The 11,819-nt window shown below is 46.8% G+C and overlaps 1 protein-coding gene across 1 annotated transcript; it reads right to left on the minus strand.

The window, feature by feature from the left end:
• Window positions 1-3,715: 3,715 nt before the first annotated feature.
• KCNJ8 (potassium inwardly rectifying channel subfamily J member 8) lies at window positions 3,716-10,925 on the minus strand. Its single transcript, XM_075113908.1, has 3 exons — window positions 10,386-10,925; window positions 9,672-10,118; window positions 3,716-5,923 (listed from the first exon to the last, which is right to left on the minus strand). Exons 2-3 carry the CDS (start codon window positions 10,034-10,036, stop codon window positions 5,023-5,025), a joined length of 1,266 nt encoding a protein of 421 aa, XP_074970009.1. The 5' UTR covers window positions 10,037-10,118; window positions 10,386-10,925; the 3' UTR covers window positions 3,716-5,022.
• Between the last annotated feature and the right edge of the window lie 894 nt (window positions 10,926-11,819).

Here is an 11,819-nt window from a genome sequence, read left to right on the forward strand (position 1 = left end):
AAGTCCTCAGTCAGAAACCTACTGAATACTTAGTATTTTTAAATGTTTCTTTTAATCCAAGCCCCTTGGTGATGTGTCCTGACTGTGAGTGTCTGAGTCTCAGTGGCTGTTTCTCTTGGCAGCACTGATCTCATCTCTGCAGGCTAAATCTCTCTACACTGTCCAATAAGAAAATGTGGGAACGTATTTTATCTTTACTGTCCAGTTATCACATGAGAAATCTTTTTTTTTTTTTTTCCCCAAGTTCAAAGAGTTCTTAAGGGGAAGTAGGAAACATAATTCAGAGAGATAGGGCTGAGAAACATTATTAATATGCTAGGGGCATTAGAAATTTTTGCCTATCAGCTTAGATTAGTCTGGATGTGATGTAAACACACATATATGGAAAATCTACTTTAACATAAGCATTTGGGGGAGAAAAAGTTAACTCTCACCTGGCTATGCAAGCAACCCAGACCAGGAAATCAAGTTTAGAGAAGTGGGAATTTACTCCATCATTTTGAATTTCACTGCCATCTGTCACACACAGCAAGAATGTCCCCCATCAGCTTGATATGAAGAACTATACCCTCCTGTGAAGGACACTGTCCAAAGCACCTGAGGAGCCACTCTGCTCCTGGGAACAAGTCACCAACCCAGGGCACTGACACCAGGGTCTTTACTGCCTCCAGACCCAGCCCCACATCCATGAGCCCAAGCATCACTCCCTGTAGAGTCTAGTGGACCACAGCTCGTGGAGTCAGCCACCACCCAGCTCACCGTGAATCCCCAGAATTATGTTTGGTGACTGCAAGCATCCAGAGACCAGACTGACACACACTTGTAGGATGCCGTGCTGGGGCTACAAAACCCTGTTGCAAATAGTGGCACAAAATCAAAGTATAGCAGGACATGATTTATTACTTGATGGTGCCTTCCAAACCCCCACCAGTGTTTTGAAAATATCAGGCTCCACAGAGAATATAATTTGTCAAAAATAATGAAAGCTTTGTTCCTTTCATCATATAATATCAAATGCTTTTTTTCCTCCTCACAGTTCCTTTCTGGTCTTGTTCTAACTACTTTTTCAGCTTGCAGCACCAAGCATTTGCTAATAATAATCACTGGAGAACTTGGAAACTGGTTTCACAAAATGTCCTTTAATCTTAGTTTGTGAAGGAAGAAAAGATATGCAGAATTAGCCATGTTTTTTCAGTCAACAAGAATGGTGTGTGCATACTGCTTGCCACACAGAAAAGCAAAAGCATGATTCCTTGCCTGAACTTTATGCAATATAGATAAAGGCACAGGCTTGTGTGAAATACATTAAAGATGGTTGTGAGCTAAGTTGAGTCCTGTGCCTCTGAAATGACCCGATGGACTACAGTGAGACATAGCATTAGGGTAAAGGCCTATTGCATACATGAGGTATTAATTAAATCTGATGATGTCTTGAGTATCCCAGAAAGCTTGGGTTATCCCTTCTGTTCATGAAGCCAAGCAGTTGTATTCTCCAGGGCAAACTGCTGTGGTGCAACATGTGCCCATGAAGCAATACTCAGGAGTGGGATCATTTTACAAGGCCATGGTGATGCCAAGTGTTATGGAGAGGTTCAAAGAGTGGCTTGCAGCAGGCTTTAAAGGGGTTTGGTACGCAGAGCAGGATGCAGCTGGGTACACTGGAGAATGCCCAAGAGGAGTACTTTGAGCAGGCAGGAGTGTCATGGCCCTGACAGGAGACTGGTGGCCGTCCAAGCAGCTGTGGGGGCCAGACAGGGTGCCCCAGGGCACCCAAAATACAAATAGTTATTGTTCATTGAGGCATGATCCCACTTCCATTTTAATGCTTAGGTGCCTATCCTGCTTCTACTTCAGTAGCCCCGGTCCGGCCTAGGCTTGAAGGGCAACCCTACTGTCTTTGCTTGTGGTGCAGACTGCACCAGCAGCCCTGCTCAGCCAGGTTACCCCCTCCATCAGGCAGCCCCAAACCCCACATCAAGCCCTGTCTGGTTTGGCGGCGCTTTCCTCCATGCCACGGGCGTTCAGGGCTCCTCCCTGGAACCAGACTTTTTGGGCTCTGGGCAGCACTCAATGATGGTACATTGCACATCCTGGCAAGGCTTGGCTGCAGCTGGGGCTTCCCAGTGTCTGTCTTCACTGTGGGGTTTGATGGTGTCACTCTGGGCTGGAGGAAAGGAAGAGCCCTTGTGTTTGAGGTCTGCCAGCCCTCCTGCAGAGACCTGATTTACCCACCCAACTGAGGGTGCACCCGTGCTGTGGTCCTGCCTCTGTCCTCGGCTCGCAGCAGATGTTTTGAAAGAGAGCGCAAGAAATCCTGAAGGTGACAGCTACAGAATAACCTGCCAACAGAGAACATTTCCTCCAAATCCTGTTACTCAGAGGTTGGCTTCAACCCTGGAGCATTAAGTTTTATATCCCTTGTAAGTGCTGTCTGTGTTTGTTTGTTCTTTATATTCCCACCATGTTAACTCTGAATCTTCTGGGTATCCAAAGAGAGGACAAAGGGTGTCTCTGCCATTTTTCTGTTTAAAATAGAGAAATTCTTCAAGGCTAGAAAGAAAAAGTAAAGTGCAGTCCCAGATATTACACCTGTCCTGTCCTGGAAGCAAGAAAGTGGCTTTGCACCAAGGGATCTTCTGCAAGGAGCAGGAGCACAGCACGTATGAACAGGACTTTCATGACACAAGGGTCTGCCTTGTGTATCTGTTCAGCATCCATGCATATGGCTGAGGTGCCTTAGTGTTACCTCAAAATACCAACATCCCTATAATAGCCTTACAGGAAAGAGAGTACATTAGGTCTAAAGTACAGAGAGACATGAAGGTGAAATAAAAATTGGAAGGAAGAACATACTTAAGGAGAAGATGAGAAAATGGTTGTGGTTAAAAAAAATACCTCAGCTGAAATACTGAGGGAGTATTGAGATAATATCAAATTACTGCTCAAAAGGACTACGGAAAAGGCTGGGATACAAGAAGGAGTAAGAGTATAGAAGAATGAATGGAGAATACAAAGAAAAAAGGGAAAGAAATAATCACTATTGTCACTTTTTTATTTTATAGAAAATTTGCTTTTGTATAGCATTTGACTTAACCAGTTATCAAACAGACAGCCTCAAAGAAATTCACAGCCCTGAAAATGGAAGCCAAAGATAAATTGTATATGTTTTGTTCTGACTCTTCTTGGAAGCTTCAGGTGTTCATTGTTTTGACACACAATGGACAGATTAAAGTCTCCAGATGTTCACCATCCAACCTCCCAGAACATTAACGGACAGGCCAGGGAATTAATGCTTTTAGCAGAAACTTCAGTTTCCGCTACTGCTTCAGATGAAATATTTTGTCAGTGTTTATTTTCTGGACAGCACCTGCTCCAAATGTAGGGAGCCTACAGTACAGAGCAATGCCCCCTTGTGCCACCACCCAACACCACAGGAAGCCTACAAACCGTCCATACGAGTGCTGATGAACCGACTTCCAAAGAGAATGAGAATCCAGCATTGCTTTTGACTATTTTACCTTTTAGGAATAAGCAAATATTTGAAATTATAAAAGTATTTAAGTGGTTGAGTGGCTCAGAGAGTCAGCACTGGGATAGTATTTCTCTTGAGGCGCAAACATAATAAGGCAACTCCTATAAGAAATATGAACTCGAATTTGTCCACAATTATACTTCTTATTCACAGGGGGAAAAAACATGTATCAACTTAGCAATATCAAATGAGTTAGTATTAGTTGTCAAACATTTATTTATTTTTTGAAGAAAAACTTGTGATGACATTTTTGGGAAGGATCCAGATAACAAATGCCCATTTGAATTTTAAGAGAAAAGCTGCTTACCACTAATTTTCAATGCCATGTTATATAAAAACATAGGTGAAACACTGCTGAAAAATAGTAATTCAGCAGCTGTACCCAAGTCCCCCTGAAAATTTTTCAGGTAGTTTTGAAAATACTATCTTTAACATTGTTGGCATGGCTCCCTCTCATTCCCGTTTGTGAGTTCCCGCTGGCTAAAGGTAACCTTCTGCAGAAGCAAACAGACTTAATCCTGCAAAAAATACTGTAAGTGAAGGAATTACACTTGTTGCCATCAGTGTAGGAATCTGTAAGAGAGAACATAACAGGATTTGGTCTTCCACTGATATGAAGAGGATATTAAAGAGGCGTGTGCCTTTTTCAACTTGAATAATTTCAGTGAAACAGATGCTCAGGTGACATCTGGGAGGGCTTGAGTTTCTCAGCTTGGCCTACAGCTACATTACAGATGCATGCTGTCCTGCAGCAGAGTATCTCACCCTGAGAAGAGCAGTGCTCTGCAAAAGGCTGTGCCATTTTGCTGGTTCTTCTGCAAGTGGTGGGCTGATCAGCACCAGTTTTTCTGTGAGATGGTCAGGTTACTTCAGCTGACCTGAATTTGCTCTCAGAATGCCTTTGCCATAAACCAATGGAACAAAAAGATCGGAAAAACTGAAGGTAAAATCCTGGCTCTTCTTCAGTGAAATAATTGAGGAATTTAGCTATTCCTTTCAAGAGAACAAGGAATTCAACCCCAAAAGATCGATATCCAAATATCCTGCACAAAATTTGTGGGAGCTGTTGTATGCTGCAGCAGTTCTGAAAAAGCGCTCACTTCTGCCTACAGGTGGGTAACCCACTTACATAGAAAAACCCCACATTTTGTGACAGCCAGCAGAAAAAGATGAGAAAGAGACCATGGATAGGAAAAATAAGATTAAAAAAATTAGCATGCCATTAAAACAAGAATAAATACACATTGCATTACATGAGTGAAATGTGTTTTCTTTAGTGTATGTGCCATTTTTAATTAATTCATACACTAAGTGCTAAAGTGTTTCCTAATGCCATTAGGTAGTGCTTTCATTAAGTAATAGAATAAATAGCTCTTGCACGGTTCTTTTCTGCATTGTGTTCTCATTTTCTTAAGTAATAGAAAATTTAAACAAAACACCATGGGTGCCTCCTCCTTCTGAAGCCCACCGACCTCGCACAGAGCTGTGTATCACGTTTCTGAGGCACTTTGGCTCCCCTCGGGCGTGATAAACTGCACTTTGGGCACAATGAGGGAAGGATTTGTTCTTCGCATGGAGTTGCTCCTCCGAATGGAATTGTTTCTCCTCATGGAGTTGCGTTTCCGCAGGGAGTTTTGGTGAGACAGCTCGCTCTTCTGCAGGGTCTGGATGAGAATAGATGGCTTCTCGTCGAGCTCTCGAGCACTGCAACGCGGCGCTGCCACTTTGACGGTGTTGCCAAACTTGGAGTAGTCAACTGCATACACGCCTTCCTCTTCAGTGACGATGGGCACAAAGCGGTGACCCCACAGGATCTCCTCTGCTATGTAGGAGGTTCTCGCCTGCGTCGTGATGCCAGTTGTTTCTACAACTCCTTCAAGTATCACGATGAGCTCCAGGTCCTGGAGCGCCAGGTCAGCGGCAGAGATATCGTAAAGAGGACTCCGCTTGTCTATGACATGACAAATGATTAAGGGAGCCACGAGGAAAATATTGTTGCTTTCAATGGGGTTATCCACAGGGATATCTACTTGGTGAATGGGTATGACTTCACCTTCAGGGGTTGTAGTCTTTCTCACAACCTGGATTCTCACTGAGGCACTAATGATCATGCTCTTCCTCAGGTCTCCCACTCGGAACATGAAGCAAAGTTTGCCATTTCGAACTGCAATGACTGCCTGCCGGCTGAAAATCAAGGTCTCAGCCCTCCTGTGAGCTTGTGCAGTTTTCATGAATATGCAGCCCAGCATGACAGCATTGATGATCAGACCCACAATGTTCTGCAGGATCAAGACCGTGATGGCCAAGGGACATTCCTCTGTCATCATCCTGCCCCCAAAACCAATGGTCACCTGAACTTCAATGGAGAAGAGGAAAGCAGAGGTGAAAGACCTGGAGGAGAAGATTGCACAGAGATAACTCTAAGGACATCAAACACAAACTGAGAAACTATTAACATACACTTTCTAGAAACAAACTTAAGGACCTATTTGTACAGTCCTGGTGCACTTAAGCCTTCTGTTAACACCAGCAAAAGCACTGCATGCTCAGTGACTCTTGTTTTTTATGATCGGTGCAGTATCTGATGGTGACAGGGAAGACCTCAGAGCCTGAACTCCTAAGTGACCATCTGTAACACTAGGTGAGAACCTCACTGGATCCTCTGTTCAGGAACACATGCTACCCACTTGACAGTGCTGTAATGTCTGGGCTTTCCACCTTCTCTATCCCACGAAACTCTTGGTGGACACCGGTGGTTTTGGCAATAGTGAGCAATCGGCTGTCACTCCGACATTATTCTGCCAGGCTGTGCAGGGAAAGGAAATGGGGAAAATTGCAGCGTTTCACTCATACTACCTGAGTCGTGACCCCTTTTGGCATGATTTCCTGGAGGGAAAGGGGACACTCCCACATTCGTGACAGTTCCCAAACCCTTGCTTGCCTTGTGACTTAGCCCACAAGATCAGGCTGCAGAGAGAGGCCAGTGGCCTTCACGGTTCCCTCTGCACATTTCAGCAGGAGGAAAATGCTGTGACCCGGGGTTTGGGTTTAGCTCACTGCCGTGGCAAGACTAGCTGGAAAATTCAACACAGGAGTGAACTGTAGAAGCGTGGATTAAGTTAAACTTCCCTATTATGCTATAGTGCTGGACATCAGAGGATGCTGTCCACAAACTTTCCAAATACATTATTTATAGTAGTCCACAACGGCATATTCCCTGTATACACCAGGCTCTTTCATTTCCTTTTGTAACCAGGTATCTCCTTCACCAACATCTCTCATGCCCCAAATCAGTACCCTGGAGTTTATCCAGTAGACATGCAGCACACTGTGTCTCATATGAACTAATATCATAGTCACCCTTTTAACACAGTGCAATCTACTAACATTTGAAGCATTATCATGCTCAGCATGGCTTTACCTATGGAAAATACATGTCCTGTCCATGAAGATGATTCTAAATCATTCCCTTGGTTTGCTTTTCAATTAACTTGCTTTTAAATAACTCCTTCCTTTTTGTCCCCTAACCACATTTTCAGTAAACCTGGGGTTGTGAGGAGACATTAAAATAGCATAGGAAATATCAAGGATAATTTTCTGTAGAATGAGAAAGTTCATATTTCAGAAAACTAGCCAGTCTCTGCAGATATATCTTTGAAAGAACTTTGTCCTTTTTTTTCCTTCTCTATGTTTTTTAATCTTTGGAAGATTCCCTAGTATTAGGGGGTTTATTTTTGCATTTCACTCTGAAGAAATCGGGGATGAAGGAGTTAATTAATGGAATTCATTGAATGATTTCTTGTGTTCATGAATATTCAGTTACAAGCAGAATGAAGCTTCTGGCTTAAACTTAATTTAGCTTAATTCAGCTTAAAGCTCTGTGGAGTAAATGTTCTGATTTCCCTTAACAGCACCCCTTAAATAAAAAAAAAAGAAAAAAAAAAAAAAGAGAATCCACCTTTCTACAGTGGAAGTAACAGAAGCAGCAAGTTTGTACAGTGTTTTGATGATGTGAAGAGGGAGCCAGAAACTCCAAAACACACTATTCCCAGGTCCTTCCCTTTACAGCTGCATAACAATTTTCCCCTTTGGATAATGTTTGCTTTATGTGACAAAGAGCTGTGAGACTTAGAAGTTTCTGCAGTACTTTGAAAAATTAAAGTGCTGTGCAAGTTCTAGACACTGGTTAAAATTTCCAAAACCAGGTTTCCTACAAGTCTGTAATGGCCCCAGTCCAAGAATGCTCTCCTGAAATATCTGTGGGCCTAAATCTCAGGAAACCAGGTTAAAAAATGTTTGCCATTATTTTGACATACATATCATTGCAACATTAAATATATTTTACATCCAACAACTCACCATTCTTAAAAATGTCAGCAATGATATTGCTATTTCATGACTTTGTCCAAAGCAGTAGCCAGATTTAACAAGATGAAGTATCTCACTATGAAGGGAAAAGATTTTCCATGGCTTGGACATGGACACTTGAGCAGCTGTTGGTTGAACCACCTCAGGTACTTGCACGAGGGAGCGACGTGTGTTTCTTTGTCATGGGCTAAACCAGAAAGTTACACTGATTCATTTTCTCTGCTTTTTCACACCCGTGCAGGCTGTCCTTGCAGCGGAGGTTAGCAGCCATCCTGGAAGAGCTGCCTGCACGGGGCTGCCACAGCCGGGGCTACAGGGAGGGAGCGGGGGGCAGAGCCGTGGGTCTGTCTCGCCCCAGTGGCACGAAGCCCTCAGCAGCAAGCTCAGGCTCTGCGGGGCAGCCCAGGAGCCCCGTGGGGAGCCCTATGGGTTGGGCCAAGCTGAGGGGCTGCTAACCAAGCAGATGGATGTCCCCCCACCTGACCCTGAGGAGCTGGCAGGGTGTAGCTACTTGCTAATTTGGGTTGGACAAATCTCATGAATGCCACAAGTGCCGGGGTGATATCCCAGCAGATGCAGGCTGGGTCGTGATGTCTCATTTAAGAGGTGACTGCTTGTGGCCAGTTATTGGAAAAGAAATAAGATAGCAACTCCCCCACCCCAACCCCCCAACCTAATGAAGGTTAGCTTGGAAAAATCCCCATTTCCTTTAACTTGGAAAGTCCCCGTTTAGCAAAAAAGTGTCAAAACAAAGGGAGACTCCTTCATGAGCCAAATGCAATGTCCCTTCAAACTTGGTGAGGTGCCTCAAACCTATGTGCAGGAGAAAGGAGAGAAGGGAAGCAGATAATCTGATGTCTCAGCAGATCCTGCAGCCTCCCCAGTCTCTCACGGTACCGCAGTGTATAATGGCAACTGATCCGGGGCAGTCTGGCCATACTGAACCAGGATTCTTCTGCTTAAGAACTTAGTGCTATAGAGATTTTACTGATAAGATGATGAAGCGATCTTACTGCTTACCCCACCTCCAGTTAACACTCTTCTATTCCATGTACGTAGCTGTAAGTTTATCAGTGCCTTGAAAATTGTCATGGCTTTGGGGATGGAAAGTGAAATACTTTATGGGTGACATTTAACCTAGTAGCCTCTTAAGCTTTCACCATTTGACGCATCATGCTCACCATGGAAACAATCCCTCTGTCAAACTGCTGGCCTATCGCTTCATCAAGGTATTTTGGAGCACACCATTTTTAGCTGTCTCATGAGAGTCTTCTTGAAAGACACCTAGTTTTGCCCTAAGCGGCACTTTTCTTGCTAGCCCTGCCTGAAACCCACGGCCGGTGCCCTGCCTCTCAGGCACCGTTCTTGGGGTGGCCATCTTTTGCCGACGCAGCGAGCGGCTCGCACCACGCTGGGGATGCTCCCGCTGCCGTAGACAACGTTACAATACATATAACACATACCCACTCTTGTAGCAGGCTCTTATCTCGACAGGCAAGGTATGTTACCCACAGAGTGTGGAGACACATGAAAAGCAGCAGGTGTCCCTCTCTTTCAGATCCTGTAAGGAATCAAAGAAATCTACAGTACAGTATTTTCCAAGCCTGGAAGGCTTGCTGAGTTTATGTAATCTAGAGGAAAGCACCGCACTTTTCAACTGTCTCAACCAAACACAACGGTTCATATATACCAGAAGCTGCATTTTAGGCATCGGCAGGACAGCAGGCAGCTCCGTTCCCCCCCTTTCTTCATCCCACCAACTGTACTTTACCTGACACACGTCACGCACGGTGTCCACTTCGTGCTGTTTGTAGTGCTTTCTGTGCTTGGGTCCATGTCGCCGTGGGCAAAAGCCACCAGCCACCACATCATGGCAAAGAGCAGCCAGCTGCACAGGAAGGACATAGTAAAGATGACCAGCGTGTGACGCCATTTCAGGTCCACCAAGGTGGTGAAAATGTCTTGCAGGAATCGCCCCTGCTCGCGGATGTTCTTGTGCGCTAGGTTGCATGCCCCATTCTTGGCGATGAAGCGGGCTTTGCGTGGCCGGTCTCGGATGCGTGGCTTGCGCAGGTTCTCGGCAGCGATCCGTGCCAACACATACTCTTCAGGGATGATACTTTTCCGAGCCAGCATCTTCCTGCCACCATAGTCCACTCAGCGAGATGTGAAATGGGGGGTACTCCCTCTAGCACGTCTCCGCAGGGCTCACTCTACCCTGCAAAAAGAGAGAACCTGGTCAGATTTGTTACCTATGCACTACAGCAAGAAGCCCCGATTAGGTGCCACGCACCAACAACCATTACATTAATCGTCACTGTATGACCACTTTTCTACAGTGCCCTCCCTCTTCCAGACCATTATTTTTATATGACCATCTGGTATCAGATCGTAACAGGAAGGAAAGATGCCATTTTGACACTCCTTGCAGAAAGGGAGGCTGCGGAACAGTCTGGAAAACTTGGTGTAAAGTAACATGACATACGACAGGTCGGATCCTCAGGCTGTTTCTCCAGGAGATAGCTGCGCCCAGGCGGGTACCGCAACACGGAGAACCAAGTTGTTCGCATCCTCCAGGACCTGAAGAATCAGACTTCTCTGGTTTGAACCAAGGTTAGTCTGCAGAGAGGCCGAGGAGACCCGTTTCTGCTGGCTATAGCTGCGCACCGCAGCCAGGCGCCCTGCTGAAAGCCCCGGCCCGGTTCCCCGCGAGCATCACAAGAAGGAGCTGAGCTGGAGGTGCGGGAGGCAGGAAACGGGACTCCACGGAGCAGGCGGTCGCATTTCCCCGTCGCAGCTTTCCTTCCTTTCCGGGATTAGGCGGGGAAACCCTCCCTTTATTCCCAAACTTTGTCCCCAGCCGGGCGTCAGAACAAATCTACGGAAAGCCCGGCTCCCCGCAGCTCCCCCCTGCTGGCCCGTCCCACCGGGGTTGCGCAGGGGCTGCCTGACCCCCCGCCGCTTCGCAGGGACACCCCCCTACCTCCCACCCCCTTCCCGGCGCGGGGCTCAACCGGCCGCCACCGCCAGTCCCCCGCCCCGCCGCCACTTACCGCAGCGCGGCGGGGCGGGGCGGGGCGGGGCGGGGCCGGGCGGGGCGGGGCGGGGCCGGGCGGGGCGGGGCGGGGCCGGGGGCCCGGTCGGTGCTGCCCCCCGCAGCCCCGGTCCGAGGGGCGGGGGCCGCGGGGAGCGGCGGGCGGGGCAGCTCGGCGGGGGCACAGGCACGCACAGGCAGACAGGCACGCACACGCAGCCACTTCCCTGGGCTCAGCGGTACCTGTGGCAGGTCGGATGCCCGCGGCACTTTAGGCTGGGTCCAGCAAATTGAGCGGAGGAGCAAGGTGCTTGCACCGGCTGCTCGTGCCTTGTCGGCGGGGAGCGGGCTCTGTGCGGGTGTGCAGAGCCAAGCCCCGGCTGCAGCGGGGCTGCCGCACGCTTGCTTGCTTCCTCCCTCCGGTAAGCCAAGAGTTGTGCCTTTTCAACTTTTATCGTACTTCAGATCTCGCTGAGGTAGCTTGCAAGGCAGAAAGCGAAGCATGTGCGTAAGTGTTTGGAGGACCAAAGCCAGGATCTCATGGCCTTTGCTGCTTTTGACAAACTTAATTACCTGTTTCTACAAAGGGGGTGGGGGGGAAGAAAAAAAAAGAAAAAAGAAAAAAAAAGACATTCCTTTTTACGGTTCACAACTCTTGCTGGGCACAGAGTCGGGCCCCTTACTGTGTCCAGCTGGTGTAACGGGCATTGGCTGATGGGTAGCTGTGTATGGGGTGGGTATAGGAGAAATTACGCACAATGGCAAAAAAAAAAACCAAACAGTGAAATCGCAGAAGTTCATTCTTTTTTCCCACAGGTCGGGATTTACAGTTTTGGCTCTTGTGTTTAATGGAAACTTGCATTCTTGGAAATTGCATCTTTTTTC

Source organism: Phalacrocorax aristotelis, chromosome 1 (genome assembly GCF_949628215.1).
Source record: "Phalacrocorax aristotelis chromosome 1, bGulAri2.1, whole genome shotgun sequence".
Taxonomy (NCBI): Eukaryota; Metazoa; Chordata; class Aves; order Suliformes; family Phalacrocoracidae; genus Phalacrocorax; species Phalacrocorax aristotelis.

Coding starts and splice junctions, on each gene's coding strand:
- KCNJ8 (XM_075113908.1), bottom strand. CDS start 10,036: ATGCTGGCTCGGAAAAGTATCATCCCTGAAGAGTATGTGTTGGCACGG. Junction 5,924..9,671: donor CCGTGCGTGACGTGTGTCAG/GTAAAGTACAGT, acceptor CTTCTCCTCCAG/GTCTTTCACCTCTGCTTTCC.